At 33.3% G+C, this 23,706-nt stretch overlaps 2 protein-coding genes across 2 annotated transcripts in view; one reads left to right on the top strand and one right to left on the bottom strand.

Moving 5' to 3' along the window:
* The first annotated feature begins 1 nt into the window (after window position 1).
* Window positions 2-16,299, top strand: LOC128235429 (uncharacterized). Its single transcript, XM_052950251.1, has 20 exons — window positions 2-109; window positions 1,882-1,998; window positions 2,116-2,177; window positions 2,685-2,858; window positions 3,260-3,403; window positions 4,830-4,964; window positions 6,825-7,070; window positions 7,501-7,630; window positions 7,792-8,014; window positions 8,357-8,512; window positions 8,662-9,016; window positions 9,176-9,479; window positions 10,211-10,337; window positions 10,852-11,064; window positions 11,553-11,589; window positions 11,880-11,897; window positions 12,677-12,764; window positions 12,875-13,110; window positions 15,405-15,466; window positions 15,849-16,299. Exons 1-20 carry the CDS (start codon window positions 75-77, stop codon window positions 15,915-15,917), a joined length of 2,931 nt encoding a protein of 976 aa, XP_052806211.1. The 5' UTR covers window positions 2-74; the 3' UTR covers window positions 15,918-16,299.
* A 6,301-nt stretch (window positions 16,300-22,600) lies between these two features.
* LOC128234043 (protein mono-ADP-ribosyltransferase PARP14-like) overlaps window positions 22,601-23,706 on the bottom strand; it is a 21,959-nt gene continuing 20,853 nt past the window's right edge. The window contains exon 24 of the mRNA XM_052947999.1: window positions 22,601-23,706. This exon is cut by the window's right edge and continues 266 nt beyond it. The gene's annotated coding sequence lies outside the window, so the exon portion shown is untranslated.

Here is a 23,706-nt window from a genome sequence, read left to right as displayed (position 1 = left end):
TCAATCTTATTTACTACATTTCCACTGTGATTTGAAGCGAAAATGGACTGATTTATAATAAACATTTGTGAAGAATGAGGCATGTGATCTTGAATTTGTTCTTTGTAACGTGAGTACTGATTTGTTTATATTTTTGATAGAAATGCACTGATAAATGTTGATCAATAATTCCGTAGAAATAATGTTTGCTACAAAATAATTCAAGATACAGTAGAGGTACATTTAATACCAAACAATACTCATGTATGTACGTGGTACACAAAAAAGTATCTATACAGGTGTAATGTAATCACAAAAACAGCATAATGACCGTTTTGCGATTAGAAGACAGACCACAATTGTTATATCGACAATAATGAAAGTGCTAAGTCGGATACCTCAACATTAATTGACAGTTGTTTCTTATGTGTTGTCTTGCAGCTTTGTCTCTTGTTTTGCGTTTATTCGGTCATCGTCTATGTGCTTTTAAACACATTTTATGTCTACTGGGCAGGTCTGAATGACGTTCATTATTTTATAAGTCGTGCTGTGTTCTAATAAAGGCATAAACGCAAAAGGGTATGATCAGGAATGTGCAGTTTCTATCCAAAATGCATTTGCAAAAGTTAAAAGGTAATACTTGAAATGTATCCTGTAAAATAACAAGAACATTTTAATTACTTTCTAACTACAAAATTCCAAAAGCGTTATTGGAAGTTTTCAATATTGCGAGAAATATTTTACTGTCAAAGATATTGCCGAGCGGCACGAAAGAATACGGAGATTACCAATGTGTGTCTGCATGCACATTAATCGATAATTCATTCCCTTTTTTGTTATTTTCTAGTTTCGTGAGTTCCATTACTATGGGACCTGAACGGATTTGAAACGTAGCGTTATGTCGAAGCATGGAAACATATATATCTAAATATATAAATATTCGTATTATTTTAATTATTTTAATTTTATGCTTCGACAAGGCATTCTGGAATAATATCATTTGGACACACAAATACGTTTTTAAAAGTCGCTCAGCTTTATTAACGTTTAAAGTAACTTGTTCGTTTGGCATCTAGCTGTGTACTTATATTGTGCATTTCATCTAAACGGTATTCAATCATAGGGATTTGAAAATCATTTAAAGTGTTATGACTGATTTCAAGATAAGTCGTGTTTTCGTCCTTTTCAGCACAGTTGAAATGAAATAAAATAAAATGATATAAAAACTGTTTTGATAATAATTTAGAGAATCACTTTCTCATACAAGACACTGTTTGAAACGGGTGGATGTTATATAATAGTAATATTAGCTATTAAGAATGATGGGATGGTAGACGAATGAAACATTTGTTTTCTCAAGAAATGTTTGCTTTCATTTTATTTTGATCAATTCGTATTGTTAGCTATTTAAATGTTTATGTAATTTGCATTATCAGGTTGTGATAACATTTGGTATTGACGTTTTCTTGTCTCAGAATACAAAAAAAACGTTCTTGTTTGAATGCATACATTGACAATGAACATTGTATATATTAGATAAGGGTTAATAACTTATATAAACAATTAACACAAAAAGTCATATTAAGTATTGCTTAAAATCTCGCTTGCTAAATATGTAATCTACGGTAGAGCTGACATGTGTGACTTTTTTATCTCGTAGTCACGATTTACGTACTACACACTCAAAAACTAAGTATATCGTGGCCATGAGCTACTATCTGGTCCCCACGAAGTAGTTATCTCTAATTCGTGGCAACGACAAACTTAGTCGTGGCCACAACAAACTAAGGCCTCGGAACGAATATCACACATGTCACCTAAAGGCTAAGTAGTATTTTATATATTTTCGTTAGATTTTGATTCAAATCTTGTATACTCACGTTTATTCAAATTTATTAACAGCTCTATTCTCCTCGAAGACGAGAGTTATGCAGAAAGTCATTATTGCTACGTTACTGGATACAGATCAACCAAAACGTGCACATCCGGCTGGCTCTGGTCGCGAAGATGCAACTACAAGTAGGTTTAAGATTTATAACACAAGAAAATGTTCCTGTCTCCTGTCTCTTATTTCATTTCACATTTGTCATTGAAATGCATTATTTAAACTTAATGTAACTTTTGTTATTTTTGAAGATCGGTATCCACGACACAACGGATATGTTGTGATGCTTATTATGGTAATGATTGTGACAAACGTAAGTCTCTATACTTAATAACTGTATTTATAATGACATTGTTCTAAATATATTGTGTTTTTCCATTTACTAATTGAAACATGTCAATAGCACGTAGTTTGATTTTAATTATTTATTTCTTTATTGAAGTTTAAAACGGTGAAATGGCAAACAAATTCGAAATGAATCCTCACCATCAGTAGAGAATCATACGCTTCCGGGTTCCGATTTTTTAAAAACACTTTAACCACTAATTTGTTTTTGTAAGTAGTTATTTTGATATAACTATACACTAACTAGATATGTGAAGTTTGGTAGGGACTAGCTGATTTTATAAAATAAGTGCATAATCTAAGTATTTCACGTTAGACGTTGAGTCTTAAAAAGAATTGATAACTAGTGGATCCAGGTTTAGGATGTATATAATGGTTAATTAAACAATGTTTCATAACCCTAATATTGCCAAAGCCTTGATGCAATTACTTACAAACACTGCATATATACATAAAGGTATTGTTTACTTTACAGCTAAATGCGGTGATTGGAATTTGGATATTACATGTAATCTAGTAGATGAAGGCGTGGTAATTTACAAAAATGGAATAGTTGTGACAGATAGCGGGGGCACATGCGTCGCACCTAATACATGTGAGAACTGTAACGAAGGATTCTACCCAAACTCGGAGGTCGGCAAATGCAAAGGTAGAATGCTTAATTTACTTAAAGAGCTAAGGAGAGTTTAAAGATTAACCTTCGAATATAAAAATCTTATGATAGAAAGTAAATTAGATGTTTACGTGGCTTACCTATTCAATCTTATAATTCTGAAAGTAACGATCTGATATTTCTTATTTGAATTCAGTATTCTTCAATACAATTATGACGTTTTTCCTCGTGGACCTTTCTAACGAACAGTCGTATCGTATAACTACATGTTGTAGTTTGTAAGAGGGCGGCAAAATAACATGATTATCGTAAAGTAGCACGACTGGTTTTACCTTAAACTATTTTCTTGCTTCAAAAGTTCGAGTTCCTTATGCATAACAACATGCTAACTTAACGTAACGGTTTTAAGTTACACTTTCAAAAGTCAATTGTAACAGCTTGCCCCAAAATCGAGAAATGTAACGTCCATCGATGTACAAATACGGGCGATGTAACGTGCCAGTTCTGTCACCACGAGTTCAACAGTGAAAAATTGGGTTGGAATGAATACACTGGACTGCCTGACAGGAAGCAATGTACCCGTAAGTAATTATTTCATAATGCAAATGTTATCCAAGAACCGAAAGTTCTTCTCTAGTCATAATTTTAATATTCAGCTTGGTCGATTAAATTGTGGCCCTTACACATTGAGTTTGACTCCAGTAATTGCTTAACTGTGAGGTTTTATGCAATATAAATTTCATTGATAAGGCACAAGTAGTGGACATGCAGTATTTATGATGTATTCCTATTCCAGAGCCACATTGTATATTACTTTATTTACTATAAATCACAACTTTATTTTTTTGTATTCATATAACATAAAAAACATACAATTGAAACTACAGGGGCGAGCACTGTAGCCAGAACGTTAATGGATTACATGATTTTATAAACCAAATGAAAAATTATTTGATGTTTTGACGTTTTTAATTAGAGCACTGTCACTTGGACAAATTTAAAAAAAGGTACAATTAAAGACTAAATACAGTGGCCGACAAATGCACTGCCCCCCCCCCCCCCCCTTCCTCCCTCAGGAAGTTCAATATGTGTATCTGATTACAGCTCAATTACAGTATCGGTTCAAAACTTCCTTTACAGTAATTGAGTTTTAAGCATGTATTGTCTAATATTGTTTGTGTTTGTTCCTGAAACTGGCTCCTAATGGAAAAGTACAAAATGGATATAAAGGACTAGCTTTCGAACTATCAAATATCAAAAAGATAGCGCGCGCTATTAAATCAACTCGGATTTGACTGCTGAATGCCTGCAAAAAATGCATTTACTTTGCAACTGATGAATATTGTGTTTGTTATTTATTTTTTGTTTCTCATTCCTCAATTATGTTAATAAGCTGTCTAGTTTTACAAAAGGCGTATGGTATCAGATGTACAAATAAGCGTTTATTTTGTAAAGCCATGCGATGATGTTAAATTGCCTAGTGACCCTTAAGTATGCTTAATTTTATATAAAAGAATACTTCTTGCTTATATAAACTAAACACGAAAAATATATTATCGACAAATTTATTACCGTTTGCATTTTACTTCCTTACTTAAAATGAAAACGGATGCGAAATGACCTTTTTCACATTTTTTTTAACATGAGATCAAAGGGCAATCAAATTACACATAAGTGTACAAATGATACCTGATATATCTGTAAAACTATTTTAGTAATTTTGCTATTCTAATGAAAAATTACTTTAAAACTTAAAAACATACAATTGTGCTGCAGCACATGTTCATCCTGAATGTCTCACAAATGGACAGGAATCAATTAATATGGCCAGTAACTGTTTCTCACCAACATATAAAAAATAGGCTTTGTTTGTAACTTGCTGAGTAACGACATATAATTTAAATATAATTCATTAAGATAAGTAACAATACAAGAAAAGCAAATTGTTTTTTAAATTTTATATTGATAACAATAAAGTTCAGTGTCGTCTTTTCAATTTCATTTCAGAAACCTGCTCTTGGGTACAAGGCTTTAGATGTTACCCGGGTTCCTGTAGTGATATTTATTATCGTTATTATAACACAAGTGGCAGAACTAACTGCAAATGTTCCCAAGGATTTACGGGTACTGATTGCAAAACAGGTAATGTATTCAATGTTTATTTAAGGAATGAATTTCGGGGTTGATGTCATTATCGGGGTATGAACGCAATTGGTCTGGTTAAAATGTGTGGAGTCCGAAGGACTCCACGCGTACTTTGCCCAATTTACTTTGTACTAGCCCAATTGCGTTCATATTCCCGATTATGACATAAATCTTGCAATTCATTACTTATATTTACACCATAGTTCATTATTTCACTCAAGAATTGTTAAAAAAAATACTTCATTTCATTAAAGAAAACCTTTCAGTAATCCTTTCTTACCCATTCAGTAACTAGAACGACCCGACTGTAACCAGAAACATTTTGTTTTCAAACGACGTCACAATAACGTTGGAAAAGATCAATCACTTGAAATCACTTTTAAACGTAAAATTTAAACACTTATGGCAACAATACATTTAAAATATAATAAATTAATACTTTCTGAAATGTTGATTTATATTTTACGGGACCTGCTGACACAATACAAACAATAACAAGATATTGTAATGTGGTCCGAACATATCCGAAGATGTTGCGTTCATCGATTGATAAACGCAATTGCCGAAAGGCTACACTCTCGCCCAACATCGTGCCAACAAGAGTGACATAGTAAAAGTTATGATAACCTTCTTCACAACCGTTGTAAAATATTCAATGTCTAGAAATAAAAACATTAAAACGTAGTTGTAGTGTGAGATATTTGTCTAAGGACCAGGAGACGTGAACAATATTTTCGTACTTTTAACTGTTATATTCCTGCTTTTTAATTTTGGTACTAAAATGGGTTTGCGAAACGTATTTTGTTCGGATATACCGTAATTTACCGTAATGTAGTCTATAACGTAAATTAATATAATAAATGAGGATGTTTCCCTATGGTTAAATATTTGTCTTGAGTTACAATTTTACGCTAAATAAAAAATGTTAAATATATATATATATATATATATATATATATATATATATATATATATATATATATATATATATATATATATATATATATATATATATGTTTTAGCTTATTTAAATAAAATTTCTAACGAATAGTCACTTGTGAACCAAGTTATGTATTTCCTAATTCATAAATAAGCATTTATTTGTATCATTTCACGTATCCTCGTATATACTAATACATATAATTATGCATGTTCGTCTTTGAGCAAATAACAATTAAAGAATCTATAAAAGTACACAAAAATAAACAGAATAGTGCAAAACTACACACATTTTCCAATTTGCATATCAGTATAGCTACAACTGACTCAAATATTTCTACCTACCTATTCTTTGAACAAATAGTAGTAAGAAAACTATACAAATCCGTCTGCTTTTGCTTGTGGTTGAATTTATTAGTTTTTTAACTATGTATTGGTGTCCATAGAAGTATTGTATGTGTAACAGTTGTTTTTGACTAAGTCACGTATAAACACACACACTACTTGTTACATAACATAATAACATTACATAATGTAAGCAATTATACGTAACCAGGGTTAAATGCATAAATGCATTACTTACCACATTTTAAGGTTATATTTTGAAGTACTTTTGAACGTTGTCTATTCTTCAAGCAGATTATAACTATGGTAAAATAACAATATCTTCATATGTAGATGTGACAGTTAGGTGTGGTACTATTTGTTTGTTGTTGTAATATTAGTAGTAAAGTTGTGTTAGGTGTATAACTCTACATGACTTTGTGTCAGTAGAAGATTAGTTATAAAAAGTTAATGTTTTAAATGATGTTTTTGATTATTTAGTACCACACTAAACAATCTAACAAAAGAGATAAAACTTGATTTGTAACGAAAGCTATCTTCACTATTGTCCTTCTTCTGTTGTTACCATTATAGCCACAGGCGATTACCCAATGGATCTTGTTGAAATGGAGTTTGAATTTCATGAATGTTCAAATGAACTTTGCCCTCATATCATTGTTTCCGGGTCGAAAAGTTGGTCAAACGCCAAGGAACGCGTATCTATTGCAATTAAAACGCTTGCAGAAGATTCCTTTGAGCTCCCCGATCCGCCTGAGTATATCTTCACAGACACTGAAATTGGATTGGATAGTATTGCTGTATCGGTAACTGCAAAACGAGGTAATATGTTATTTATGCGTCTTCCTTTAAAGGGATGTAAACAGTTGTTGATTTCATCAGGAAGCAATGGTATATACTTACTTACACGTATTCATTATGTTGTAGGCGGGCCCAGTATTTACCTAGCATGCGAATAGCACAAATTCAACGGTTTGCTCGCTTTTGAACGGCCTGTCAAAAGTTAGAATTATCCATCATAAACAACACTTTCAATACGTTATCTCATTTGTAAGGACAAGCAACAACATTCACATCCAACACTTTATTTATTATCCCCCCATTTGAATCAATTTCAAAATTGAGAAAACCAAGTTTAATCATTGAAATAATTAATAAATCTACCAAACCTATAACGGAAATACGCTTTGTACCAGTCTTAGCCATTTACATAGGCTCTAAATTCCTAAAACAAGTGCACTTTTCACTTCAGGTAGTAATTCAGTAAAATGGACAGATAATCAAGAATGCAGCTACGCAAAGGCTTGCAGATATGACAAAAATATCCGCATTTCCGCAACTGGACTTTCTTTTATAGAAAATGGCTTTACCCACGGCGATAGGCAAGTGACACTTTACATTTCAATACGTTTGATGTATCCGTATAACAGTTGAGTTTTCCTCGAACTGCATCCTTATTTTATGTACGCTATAATGTTTGTTTAAAAACGTTAAAACATAAAAGGGAATACGGCTTGGTTTAGTTAATTTTTTTTCATTGCAGAGTTCTTCTAAATGTTCGTATAAAAAATGGTGGATATGTATCCTACCAAAAAATAGACGAGAGGAACTTCAGCCCCAGCAAAGGAAGGTACACCATAAATGGTGTAGAGAAAAGCTATGACAAAGAACTAGAGATTGACATGATTGCTCCATATCACTGCAAGGAAAACAATCCTACATGCTCTAGCCAGCCTCTAAGAACGTCTACCGACTTCGTAACTGGGGTATTAATCTGTAATAATTCAAACACAAATACACACATACTGGTAAAACAAGACAATTGGTTTAAATATTCACGCCACAAACTGCATGATATTTTTTGACAATGTGTTATTTTTCATTTACTCTTTTGTCTACAGAATATCGGTGTCACATTGTCACTTAATCTTCTGCTAATATGAGGTTTTCAAGTATAGTCAATTTAACAAGAAGGCATATGTTGTGCCTTCGAACATTAAAAGTGGATAAGACTGGCGTATGCATTCATATTCTGTGCGTTAACACACTGTATTGCTTACAAAAAAGACCGCATCATGAAATGATCAAATATTTATCTTTGATTTCAGAACCAGATAGCGCTATATTGGGATGGATGGTCAGACGATAATTCTGGTATAAGTGAATACACAATTCATTTGTATATGATAAAGAAGGCTGGCAGCAACACTTTGAAACAGGATCATGGAACGACTGGAGAAAGTATCACAACGTACTCATCCGCTGTACGTTATATTTGTATACCCATATCAATTCTTGCACTAACAAAAACTGCTTAAGTTAAGAAAGTAAATGTAGCGAACCATTTAGAATATTTAAAGTCGTTAACATCAAAGAAGTGTCGATTTATTTTTATGATACATTGTTATTTTAGCGCTCGGCAACACTGAATTTGGAACACCCTGGTCCATATGCAGTAGAATTAACAGCTATGGACCATGCAGGAAATACAAAGACGGCACGAAGGCTATTTTTCTTTGACAATATATCGGAGGTTTCATTAAACACAAGCAGTTCCACAATGGTTTCGAATGCCAATGAAAATGGATGGATTACACAAAATACGGATTCGATTGATGTAGCTTGGGCATACAGATTCCAAAATATTCGTCATGACAACAATTGCTGGTTATGTCGATTTGAACCGTCACCTACTTCCGTGCCTTTTGTTTTAGATGACACGTCCGGAGTTTCAGAAAGGACATGGGAAAATATTTACAATATTAAAGGCAAGAACTGTATTCCTTTGTCATTTGTTAATATATGTGTTTATAAACTAATACCTTGTTGGTGTTTTTTTATTAAAGATATGCTTATTTTCCAGTTAAATTGACTAATCATGTATTCTTAATTATACATTATGTATAGTTCAGTTTTACCACTTGTAGGCATTGTACGTATTGAACTGGCTTATTCTGAGACCTATGAAGCTATAACCACAGAAGAACCTTTTAATCGAATAACCCAGACAGAGTTTAATCAACAACGAGCCGGAGTTAACGGTATTGCGATCAAGGACGGTAAACGAGTAACATTTTCCGTGAGAGGTTACGACGTTGTTGGTGCTAATGCCGAAGATAACGTCACCGTCTGGATCGACACTTCACCTCCGATCATTGAAAACCTTTGGCTTACAAGAGGGGATATTGTGAACATCAGTGTGCATAACGTAACGAGGCTGGCTGATATGACGTAAGAACGATCATAGTAATACACATTATTTTTATTCTTCAATTTTACTCAACGCCTGTCCTGATTATATTTATATTTTGTACTAGCTTACAGCTTATTTAAGTAAAGAAACTCAAGGGTTACCCTTCCGATGTGCGCTCTCCGTAGTGTAATAAAAAACAATTATGCTTATCTGAAAAACGTTATTGTCTTTGCTTAAAACTATGCCAAACATAGCAAAAGCATCGGCATGTTCGTGCACGTATTACTTCGGTTACAAACTCATTATTTAAAGAAAACAAATGCAACCGATGGTATTGATATTCAGTTGATAGGACATTACTATTCTTCTTTCAATTGGTGATATTGAACATTAATTTCACAGTTAATTGTGCCTTGCTAATAATATCGCAGACTATGTACCGTATATATATAACAGACTAATCATATGTGCTTTGAAAATATAAATCACGTCACTTTAACAGTTTAAATGTGTCTGGTAAAAGTTGGTAACTTTTATACAAACAATTTCCAATTGATGGATTGGTAATGAGATCTTGATACTATTTCTTTCTTGAATACGTTTTGACTGTGGTCCTTGTTCCTGTAGACAGGATTGTGGTATGGTTTTATGTTGCTGGGTTTGTGCCTGTAGTTTCCATTGTTTTATTAGAACTGAAATATCACTGCTTTGATATGGAAATATCATCAGCATGTCTGCAAATAATGGATTTGTTTGCATTTATTTTTAGGATCGAGTGGGACGTTTTTGACGTACACAGCGGTTTATACGAAATATCTTGGCGATTGTTTGACAACTTTAGTAATACTGATGTTGTATATGGTCATTCATACGAATATCCTCAACATGAGTCGAATGTATGATATCAGACACTTTTTCCAACTATTGATATAGAAAGATGGCCTTGCGTTAATATGCATTTTTGAGGTTCTAGCGTTCATTTATGTTTCAATTAAGCAGCATTTCAAACAGCAATACTGTACATTCCTGTAACAACAATTTGGCGGTGAAACATTCATGTTGCAAGTAACAAATACTCGTACGTATATTTTTACTTGATATTCGCCTTGTTCATAGTTGGATATAATATAACGCAAGTACTGAATATTCAAAAAAATGTAATTCGATAACTTTTAGAATAGTAAGTCGTGTCAGCCTGTTATTATTTAAAACCAGTATCTTGTATTTGTCCAAAATGTCATGCTTGAATTATTTTTTTTTCTGGATTTATATTTGTTCTAAACTAGCACATGCATTTTCCGACTAGTTATGTTCTTGATTTACTAAAATATGAATTCAATATAAAATGACGATTTAAATGTTCCATTATATTAAAATAAGTATGAAATATGTTTACATTTTCCCTTTTAGACACTATTCGAATGCGAACAAGATTATGCGAACTATGCGAGAGGTCCAAACTGTTACTGTTCCCCGTACCACGGCTGCTTCCACCAACATTTCCAAGTGATTCCTCCAGTAATAGATCTTAAGAAATCCGGAGGTTCCACACAACATATTGGTGGTATCGATGCAAATAACTCAGGAGTGCATGGAAGGGAAACCTACCTTGAAGTTACAGCAGTTAATAATGCCGGTTTGACTACTATTCAGACTACAAGGTATTTGATTTAAATAAAGAAAAATTGAAACCACAAGGACAAATATATCGCGAAAAAAGTGCTTAACAAACCAATACTATACTAGATGTTTGGCGTTGATAAAACACATATCTATGGACCAATAAAAGTAATGCGTTTTGCTGACGTTGCATTGACTGTAATAAAACGATGTCAGCAGGTCACAACCTGTAAAGGTTTAAATCATGCAAAAAAGCACATGCCGTGAATACACCTAATAGATAGTAACTATATTCTCTAACACAAAGTATCATGTTCTGAATTTAAGGTGGTACATGTTTGATATTATGATGTCCATGTTTTAAGTGATTGAAACGCCTCGATTTTGTCAGAGAAACAAAAACCGCCTCGTCTCTTTGTGTCTTTCACTATCTATCCATTGACTTAATTAGGTGACAGATTTTGGCATTTTAACCTTGCTTATTTTTTTAGATATTTTTGAGAACCGCTGAGACAGCTGATTTAAAACGTAAGTTATGCTGAACTGGAAATATCACAACAGTAACCACTATATACGTCAATGAGAGTCAAACACTAGTATAAAGTCGAACGTATTGGTTTAATAGAATATTAATTTTGCAGTTGTTGATAAAAAGCAATAGAGTTGGTGCCAAACATATAACCTAGTAAAGATTTTATTTGATGTTAATATATGTTTATGCACGGGTAAAGGCAATGTTTGGAGTAAAAGTCATCAATGAACCAACGACCATAAACTCAACCATACATGATTTTTTCTCATTTTAAATAATATTTCAGATGAAGATGAAATGACATGTAAGTCACCAAAGCGTATCGATAAGACAGAAGACTTGCGTAATGATGAGCAGGATAGGCAGTCCGTTAAAAACTTCTTGTATATTACAAATGCATATTAAGATGATAAGGCTTAACTGATGGATGTGTTGTAAATATAGTATCCACTTTTCTATTACATGTGGCAGATTTGTCGCTTTTTGGTGAAGATTTAAGTGCCACATTCAGTTTTTATTCAAATAAAGCATGTTTTTCAATGATTAATATCATTTGGACACATTATAGGTTGATGCCAAAAAGAGCAAGATCACTTAAATGCCATGTGGTGGTAAATCAATTGTTTTATAACATAAATAAATATTCGTACGCCTTTCGCACATTTCTCCTTAGGGCTTAAACATAACGTATGATTAGTGTACAGATGAAAAAGTCAGCCTTTACAAAAGTTTTATTTCTTTGATAAATGTCAACGTGTACATAACTTTTCCGGTTAAAAGGGAGTCAATTTATCGCTTATACTGTTTTGATCATTTAAGTAAATGAATCTATCCTAAAAATGCATTAAACTTTAAAAACGAAATACCTCAAACTATATTATGCCCCTTTAATGTCAGCATTCCTCTTTCCCAAGGTAGATATGTAGCATACAAGTAATATTATGTAACTCCAGTTAAAGAATATTTATTTATGATATAAAACAATGGCTATAACACCACATGCCATTTAAGTGAGCTGGCAAAATATTTACATGCTCTGATTAAATTTCAATGAATCTATTTGATCGTAAATTTCTTTTTCAGATACAAACAAAATTGCTTTGTATGTAACGGTACCTGTTACTTTGTGCGTTATTGTTGTCGCCGCCATCTTTGCAACGATATGCCTAAGGTAACATGACTGGTATTTACTGAAAATGAAAATAATTGATTTGTAAATTAAGAACATATAATTATATGAGAACAAACCGTTGAGCATAGTAGTACTTATTTCCATTCAAGGCGAAAACATAGACAGAAGACTGAGAATACTGGGATTCAAACCATGACCTCGTCCCCTACGGAACAAAGCCATCCAAAACGCGAACCGACTGTTAATACAGATCTTTACAAACCACAGTTAGCAGGATCTGTTGCTTACGTGAGCAACCAGGAATACGTCTTTCTGCATCAGCAGCAAGAGCCAGCCTACCCACCCGACGACACCGAATACTCTGAGGCAAATCCTGAATTTAGAGGTACATTGATACTATGACACCAAATAATGAATACGGTGTTGTCAACAGACAAACCCAGGAAGGTATTTTGTTTTGTTTGTATGACAAAACCATTTATTTTGTAGTTGTGTCTGTATTTAAATGGTATATACCATACACTACCTGGATGTTTCGCCTGTAGGTACAATTGACAAACCAAATTGTATTTACAAATTTTATTTTAAAAGGAGTTACTATGACATTGACCTTCGAATAATTAGGGGTCATATATTATTTAGGATCAATATTCCTACTAAGGTTGAGGACAGAGTTATCACTAAGAGGTTGTCTAAAGCGACACAAAAATGATTTAAACATTTACACCTTCGCAAAAAATGCTTAGATACATTTTTCATCCTCAACATGTAGCTTGGTGAGTATCATGCATCGTTTGAAATTGGTTGTGAAATTTGAGCACACTCAGGTGTTTCTGGTTTCAGTTTATTCACACATACAAAATAAATAACAATATCCAATCAGTGAAGGACCTTATGTGTGTATAGAAATATCAGAAAAATACATATATAACTCCAGTCATATCAACCGTATATCATAACAATAACCCATAATTGCAGATAACTGTGACTATGACAGCGATGAATACTAACATTTCTTACAAAGTATCACCAAAAAAACAATAGCAGTCCGTTATGACGACACTGCTATGGCAGTTTGGGGTACAATAACCCTTTCAGTGAAACTTTGTTGAAGTTAAACTTAATCGCTTAATGGAAACATAGATATATGTGTACAAAACTTGACACTCTGGGGTCTTTTTTATACACGGAATTATAATAAGGCGTCAAAAAATGTATGAACCAACTGTTCTTTGAATTGTGATTCAAGTCTCTTAATAATGAATGTTCAGATTCACACACAAAGCGTTTATTTCTATGTAAACAGCATTCGTTTTTTATTATTTTTTATTAAGACTCGTTCGCAGCAAAACCCTCTGTGAGTCCGACTTTCCAGTTCAATATCAGTGGTAGTGAACTTAAAAAACGTTATGCATGTACCTTGTTTTCGGAATGGTGAGCATTATATTCGAAATCTTTATTGTACAAACATATTTGGTTCTTAACGCAACGTCTTCTACATCGTTCGCATCTACCCAACAATTGAATGTTTTGGAAAACCCTTGCCTTTCACAAAATACACTACATGAGAGACGTTTGAGCACTATCTCTATATGAATAAACGTGAGGTTAACCCCAAAATAAAACAACGTCAAAAGCTCGCCACGTAACTACATCAGAGAAGTATTTAGTTGAACGGAAAACGATATACTTAATATACACAGTATCAAATATCTCAACTCAAAAAATAATTAATCCATAGTCCATCAAATCAATATATCAGAACACCATCACCGACTGCCAACATACATCTAAATGATTATATAAAAGATATATAAGGCATTGTGACGAAATGAATTCGATACTCTTCGTCGTCAAATCAATCAAAATATAATAAAATCCAACCTGACTATGTGCATGTTAATGGATATGTCAATTTTGTTGACTTGTCACACTCTTTCGACGAAGCTTAGGTTTCTTTTGCAGCCCTGAATTATAATCATATGAAAACTGAATAGTTTGTATGAATGAGTGCACTCTATTGCATAAGCATGGGCTGAAAGAAGGCTTTATACTATAAATATTTACCAAAAAAAACATTATTCGAATGGATGGATGACAGCTTAATGTGGTAAATCCTGCAAATGAATATATTCCATACGAAGGACCATTTAAATAAAGTTTACCATGATGCACACACTAGATAAGTTGATTGTTAACGTGTGAGTGTCATTGTATGAAAATAGCATGACTATGTTTACACAATTTGAACTATTCAGCAACATTCTGCTGCTGTAGTTCGCATTGCTTAGTTTTATTTTGCATGGAGATGCATTTTACGGAAACATCCGATGTGGCGATGACGAAAACTACCGATCACAGTTTCGTCACGCTACAACGAAACTTTTGTATCTGACATTCCCGTGCTCAATAAATTTTGTGTAACGAAAATGACTGGTTTGGTCACATTTACGTACTTTTAAGACCCTAGTAAAAGTGTGTTTTTTAACGAAAGTAGCTTATTTGTAGACACACATGTAGCCTGAATATGGCTCTGAATTCGACCCCCTATTATTTAGAACATTTTAACCAATTGTGTTGGCATTTGAAAAAGAAACACATAGTCATAACCAAAGAAAGCAAGGCTATACAGGTATGTGAAAAAACACAATAATTTTGTTTCCATTTGCTTTGTTACAGATTATGAAGATCTGAATAGAGGTCAAGACGAACAAGAACCCAATTACAGTGTACTAACCTTGGTATGACCTTATATTTAAAAGTTTCCCAATACGCAAGGATCATCCAAATGGGAAGATTTACACCCTTCCGGCATACATATAATATAATCACGTACAAAATTAGTTTGATATACTCTGATTTGCATTCTGTTTACCTCTACGAATGAATTTAAAAATAATGTCAACATATTATGACATTTATAAGAATGTTTAATATTAAAGTTATCTTTTATACTACTCATGCTATTCAAAATCAAACAAAAATTAAGTTTTAACGTTTTTAACATGACAAAGAAATGATGCAACAATTTCAGTATGTTTTGTAATCTGATGCTACTGTATGATTTGATATTGTTGCTTCCTGAAAAAATGTTTATATATGTCCATTTGTTTCATTACATAGGACGACCGGGAGTATGACGAAGTCAATTTTGATGCGATGAACGCTGGAAGCGCAACTGCACTGTTTTAATAAAGTTTTATTTTACTTTCAACGTTTCGCTATCTTTCAAAGTGTTGCCATTCTGGTCTGTGCAACGATTCAAATACTATCTGACTATGACGAAGTATTGTTTTATTCTTACAAAACTTTAAATTTACGTAAACGCATCAAAATGATGCTGTATCTCATGAGACTTATTGGCTTATACATCTAACTTTCATGAAAACTTGGTGTATTCGTGTAAATCTTTTTGTTTATGTGTTTATGTATTGCTTCTAGTCTAGCGATTAGATTCTTTGTAAGTGCTTTCAAGATATGTTTAATTCATTTTAAGAACAATGCGATAAATAATAAGTTTGAGTGACCTTTCGTTAACATGCATATTCTTTTTGTAGCATGGGAACGTTTCAAGACCATTCGATGTTTATGTTTAGCATTTTGCATAATGACATGATGACACCGAAGTGTTCAGTCCTAATAATAATCCATTCCGTAGCGTTAGTTTATAGTTTGCAGACAAACATGTTGGTTATCCACTTAACGACTACATACTCTCTTTTATCTTATTTTTGTAAGTCTATAATTCCCATTATTCAAGGACATTGTCTCTCATGGCCATAATAATATAATTAATATATGTGTAAACTGCTTATATTGCACGTCTGTGTGACATTTTGGATATAGCAAAAGCAATGACAATTTTTGTATTGTAAACTGTAGTTTTCGTCTCATACAAGGGCAAGCATTTTTTCTCTTTTTGCATTGTATTATTATTCATTTAACGAAAACTGTGTTTTTGATATTGTATGCCATGTGTTGAATGTTGACCTTTGCATGTTGTGTTATTAAGCAAAATCATAACAGACTTGTTCCTCTTGTCTAGGTAAATACGACTCGGCCTTTTCATTGTATTATTTTGCCTGTAGTTTCTATTGTATATTTTCCCATTTTTTGATGTTCTATCATTGATACTTCTGTAAATTACTGTATTGATCGATTATCATTAAAACTTCTGTAACTTACTGTATTTTGTATTTCATTTTTTTAAATTATTTGTACGTTTGGATGTTAACAAAAACACAGTATACTTGTCTCCGTAATTCCAACTGAGCCGTTCACCTTACTGAGGAAAGCGGGTTTTTTTATAAAGAGTTACCCCTGTCGGTCATTTCGTCAATCCGTCTGTCACCAAATATCGTGTAGCACATTTCTCCGAAAGAGTATGAGGTGGTAATAAAAATGTACATGAATGTACAGCAGTTTATGAAGTTTTGCAACTAAGGTTTTGTTTTTGGCTGCAGAGTTAAGGACTTTGACATAGTTGAAAAATAACCTATTGCGCATGCATTCTTGTGTCGTGCTTATTTCAAAAGAGTCAGAATCACAATCATTTACAGAGAGGTTAACCATCATTTAAAGGTGGCCACTTAGCCAAATTCCTCGAAAGTTCTTAAGCATTCATAAGACGAATTTCTAGCTAAGTCTTGAATTTACTAGATACAAATTAGGTTTTCGCAATTATCATACAGTTATTTTCTTTAAACGTCCAAAACCTACCAAGAAAATAAACATTACGCAAGTTATATCTTGCCTTAATCATGCAATACGAGACTAAAGGTGTTTCGAGAACAGGATGAGAGCCAGTGTCATGAAAATTAACTGGAATACTAACCAGCACGTTAAGTTGAGACCCTTGTGTTATACTTATCTCGCAAAGTACATGAGCCAGTGTCATGAAAATTAACTGGAATGCCAACCAGCACGTTAAGTTGAGATCCGTGTGTTATACTTAACTCGCAAAGTTCATGAACCAGAGTCATATGGATTGAAAGGAGTATTTATAAACAGGTAATGTCGTCCATCTGAGGTTTTGTTTGTTGTTGTGTCCAGAAGAGTTATGGTCCTTTTAAATAAAACCTTTAAGCATACAGAGCATGCGATTAAGCGTACACAAAAGAAATGTACTAGAGTCGTAGACCTTCAGAAAGGTAAATGTCTGTTTTTACTTAGTATATTTAATCCAATTAAACTATATAGTATATTAATACATATGGTATGTAGCTAAATAACCATCAAACTGGAGTGTTTATCAGCATATAAAGTTGTGCATGTTTGGTCATTTAGACTGACATTTATGAACTATGGGTGAAATACTGCCTTTGCTTTTGTGATAAACGCGGGAGGTTGGGGCGTCTGTTTTAAATGGACATATTTCTAGTCATGCATCGTATTATAACTGATAATAGTGTGAATTGTGTGTATGTGTTTGTGTATTTGTTGTATTTTGTCTTATATTTTTCAGTTTGACCTTGACATTTGTGCAATTCAACAAAAAAACAGTAAACTTGTCTCTGCTGTTAGCAATGTATCTTTAAACATGTACTCAATTGTATCTCTGACCCTCACTCATTTGTGCTGTTAAACTTTTGATATTTTCCTCCATTTCAGCTTTGCTTAAATGTTTTTATAGGCTTTACTCATTGCTATTTTTTCCTCGATTTTATATTTTAACCTTTGCTGATTTGTTTTTCTTGGATTGACTCAATTGTATATGCTAATATGTCTTTTAACGTTGTCTCAATGTTATATTTTAATCTTTCCTCAATGCTCTATTTTGCCCTTTGCTATTGCTGTTTTTTATCATTTCCTAAATATGGTATTTGAACTCAGTTGTATTTTTTTAACCTTGACTCGACAGCTTTTAATACTCTAAGTAATTGTACGTTTAACCTTAGCCTCATTAGATCCTTTAAAATAGTTCTACTTAATTTTGTTTTAGGCTTACGCAATTTTATTCTCTAGGCTTTACTCAATTCTATTTTAGGCTTTATTCATTTGAATTATAGGACTTACTCACTTGTTTTTTAGGCTTACTCAAGTGTGTTTTAGGCTATACTCATTTGTATTTTAAGCTTTATCCACTTGTATTTTAGCCTTTACTCGCTTGTTTTTTAGGCTTTACTCAGTTGTATTTCAGGTTATACTTATTTCTATTTAGGTTTTATTCGTTTGTATTTTAGGCTTTATACATTTGTATTTTAGACTTTACTCACTTGTATTTTAGGCTTTACTCATTCGTATTTTAGTCTTAACTCACTTGTAGTTTAGGCATATTAGTCATTTGTATTTCAGGCTTTACACACTTGTATTTTAGGTTTTCTTCACTTGTTTTTTAGGCTTTACGCATTCGCATTTTAGGCTTTATTCAGTCGTTATAAAGGCTTTACTCATTTGTATTTTAGGCTTTAAGAACTTGAAGTGTTGGCTTTACTCACTTGTATTTCAGTCTTTACTCATTTGTAGTTTAGGCCTTATTCATTTGTATTTTAGGTTTTACTCATTTGTTTTAGGCCTATGTTTTAACCTTGACTGAGGTGAGCTTTTGTATTTCATTGCATCGTAACTTGTATTACTTTGTTAGAATCATCCATATTTGAAGGCGAAGTGTGGCAGGTCTGGTTGTTGAAAGTTAAATTAATGTATAAGTTGTTTTGTGTAATTTTGCCTTTGAGTTGGCCTTAAAGGGCCTGTGTCACAGACTGGCACCAAAAAAAGTTTTTTTCTGTAACGAATCACAGGACAATTATCTAATAGAATGTGTTACGCTTTGATATCATAAATGTAAAAATAGTACCACAATGTAAAAAAATATATTGTGTCGGAGACCGGGTTCGAACCCGTGTCGCCAAAATTGAAGTCCAGCTCACTGAGCTACAAAGACTTATACTATTATGATGACATAATTAAGCTATACACCTACCTCGGTAATATCACGTGATAACAACGACTAGCCAATCACGCATAAGGAATGAATTCTACCTGGTAGACATACCCAGTAATCTTTTTTAATGGAAAAGTACAAAATAACTGCTAAACTGAAATAAATTGTAAACTACGTGGTACTTAAGTTTCAGTGCAATGTACTCATCGATGCCAAGTTTATGTCAGTTTTCGACATATTTTTTTTCGCTATTTTATCATACGTCAGACATCCCCTTGAAGATTATGTTGTCTTTGATATTGAACGCATATAAATTGGGAATAAGTGGGTTCTTCGGAGCTGTTGACCCCGACATGTATTGGTATCATAACCGTATTTATACATTGGTGCAAACTGTGTGTTATTCCCCTTCATCTTGTGTGGGACTTGTTAGTCTACTATTTGAAGTGTTTTTCTGTTATAAGATTGAAACTCTTCTTAAGGCAAGAAATTGTTCCAGGATACTATTTATTTAGAAAATACTTATTTATTCTGTCACCTAACTTGAGATTCTATTTAAGTCCATTTCGTATGGCGAACAACTTTAATAAAAAATATCCATCGGCTCATGAGTGTAACATAGATAAACCGACGCCCTTTCACAATGTACTTTCAGGTACCCAACACATGAAGATATATACATGTATTTGGCTTGTGTTTTCAATTTCAGTTACGGTTATATCATTTCTGTAGGCAAAGAAAGTTTGACATTCTGTGCTTAGGCATGTCTTTTAAGAGAGGGAGCGCTGGGTTGTTTTTTTCAAAAGATATTTCAAAACTGAAGCCAAAAATGCGCTTAAGAAAATGACACGTAAAATGTAAGTAAACACATTCATATAACAATAGCAGCTGATGTCATTTTTAATGAGATTGAAATAATATAAAATAAAAAATCCTTAAATAAAAATAACAATGTTGGCAATTCCTGGGAAACTCATTATTTTGCATGTACCATAAATGTGATTAATTCGTGGTGGTTTTAAAAAATCATAGTTATATTTAAGAAATATAACACACAACTGAGGGTCATATGACATTATAAGGACCGGCCAGTCAGCCACAAAAGGTGTATATGGACCGAGGCGTTATTCTTGACTTAAGCATATAGAGCTCATCGTCACATTACACAAATATAAACATAAATATAGAATACACACACACATAAACAATCAAAATATATATAGTTTCATGTATTACACGTTTTAAATGATTTTTGCATCATTGACAGATTTTTCAAAAATTACTCAAAAATGGAAAGAACAAAAGAAAAAAAGGAAAACATCAACCAAGTTACACACAAATCAGCGTGCATGATGGTTGATATGAAAGTAAGAATGTTAAATATATTTTTTAACACATAAAACTTGAAAATTGCGGAACACTTTTCATTACATATCAATATTTATAAGCGATTTAAATGTGTTTTATTGAACAAAGCTAAACAAGTTTTCGCCGTTGTGAAAATAGCGTGCCGCACTTACCAATTGTATGACGTCAGCGGTCCTTATTACATTTTTGGCGAGGTCCGGACCGGCCAAAAATATAATATGGACCGCTGACGTCATTAAACTGGATTTTCATCAAAATACAGTGATTTACGGACCGATCGAGTTTATATATAAAAAGAAGGGACAAATTATGTGTGGTATAATACAATGTTATACCTCTTTATAACTTGTTGGAAGTGTATCAAGTTTTAGAGTGTTAATAAGTGGTGTGTTGTCTTCATCCATTACGTTTTGTGGTGCACTGGAAAATGTCGTCACATCTAAATAAGCAATAAGCTTTACAGACAAGTGCATCGCACGACCGTCCGCTTTCTCGGTCGATTAAAAGGACACTCTTATTCAAAATCAATGCATCACGGCCTCCTTACGCCAGCTCAACCAATTAAGGGTGGTGCAAAGAAAAAGAGCTGTCGAGACTTCCGTGGTGGAGCTGTGCCCCATAATTACATGAACAAACGTGAGTATGATTTATATTTTATTTGATAATTTCATTTAACGGACTTATTTCGAAAATCGGAGAATGTGGTACCGTGTAAAAACACTTTTACTGTAGGGTGGTTACTATTTCGTTTTACAATATGTTATTAATGTGTTATTAGATAACGTTGTTTTCAAGGTTTAAAAATTAACAGACAAAAATTGAATACAGAATTTGGATGACGTCAAGTGATCTCAATCATCATCACGTTGCTGCATGGTGGCAGTGATACGGTACGGCTAATGGAGGTCAACGCTGTGTGCAGTTTGGCATGTACGCTGTACAAATATTGAAAGCGTGTCAGTGTGAATGTTGTTTGCAGTTTAACATGTATGCTGTACAAATATGGAAAGCGTCTCAATGTAAACGCTGTGTGCAGTTTGGCATGTACGCTGTACAAATATGGAAAGCGTCTCAATGTAAACGCTGTGTGCAGTTTGGCATGTACGCTGTACAAATATGGACAGCATGTCAGTGTAGACGCTTTGTGCAGTTTTGCATGTATGCTGTACAAATATGGAAAGCGTCTCAGTGTAAACGCAGTGTGCAGTTTGGCATGTACGCTGTACAAATATGGAAAGCGTGCCGGTATGGACGCTGTGCGCAGTTTGGCATGTACGCTGTACAAATATGGAAAGCGTGCCGGTATGGACGCTGTGCGCAGTTTGGCATGTACGCTGTACAAATATGGAAAGCGTGTCAGTTTAGACGCTGTGTGCAGTTTTTTATGTACGCAGTACAATTATGGCAAGCGTGTCAGTATAGACGCTGTTTGCAGTTTTACATGTACGCTGTACATATATGGCAAGACTGTCAGTGTGGACGCTGTATGCAGATTGGCATGTACGCTGTAAACATATAGAAAACGTCTTAGTGTAAACGATGTGTGAAGTTTGGCAGGTACGCTGTACAACTGTGGAAAGCGTGTCAGTGCGGATTTGGAGCAAAAAATTCAAAAGCCTCGAGTAAATAACTTTATTTTTACAAAACACTTTTTGTCATTTACACACTGACAATTTCTTTCTAAGTTACTTTGTATTAATAGATTATACAACTATTTTGCATATCCCCTCCAAACTACGTTTCGCATTCCAAACATCAAAATACTACAAAAGTGATCACTTGGTATATAAATAAACAATACACATACGTTTCGCCTTCCACACATCAACAACTTACGAAAAGAAACTATGGTATGGGCGCAATATGTTTATAAATGAATTAATCAAAAATAAATTCGTGGAGCGGTTTTACACAACACAGCAAGCTTTGGTGTCTTTGTTTTATTCGACAAAATTCTGCATAACAAGAACCAGAGGTATTATTGACACATTAAATTCCGAAATTATCCAAAGTTTATGTTAAGCTACAGAAACAAGCTCATTAGCCGAAAGTTTAAACATAAACCTCGTTAAATGACACAGGATAAACGCCAAACACCTAGAACACATAAACAATCACAAACAAGAAACACTTAACAACAGCATAAAACTCTACAAAGAACACAGTTTATATATAAAACTTAAGTTTGTTTATCAAGGATTGTTCGGTTCCGCCTTGGAACGGTCAAGGCATTCATATTTCTCAATGTTTATGAATAATTTTAGTAAGGATGCATAGTACAGCTTGCTTTAAAAATATAGGGAATCAATGTACAGTAAAAAAGAAAGAGCTAAATTATTTTTGCATTTCTGTAGCTGTTTTAAACTGTTCTGAACGCCTCCTATAAATAATTTGAATAAAATGTTGATATGTTGCCACCATGTTGTATACATATATTGGAAAGTTTGCACTTGGTTAATAGTTATAATTTGATTACCACTCACCAATAAGTACGCATTTTGTCAGATATTGACCAAATCAATTTAAAAAAAATTTTATACAGTTCATACAATTGTATTCCGTTGTCTTCAAGATACCTTCAATAACCATATTTTTGCCAGTATTCATACTAAAATATCGAGTTTAATAAAGATACAAACTCCTTATTAATGCTACTTTTACTTGTACATTTTCTATATTTTCTCATACCTCAATCTAAGATCAGTATGGCTAAGGCAAACGAGAACTCTA

The sequence above is a fragment of the Mya arenaria genome, chromosome 5 (genome assembly GCF_026914265.1).
Source record: "Mya arenaria isolate MELC-2E11 chromosome 5, ASM2691426v1".
In the NCBI taxonomy this organism is placed as follows: domain Eukaryota; kingdom Metazoa; phylum Mollusca; class Bivalvia; order Myida; family Myidae; genus Mya; species Mya arenaria.
Note: the sequence above shows the minus strand (reverse complement) of the source record. Positions and strands in the feature narration are given on the sequence as shown.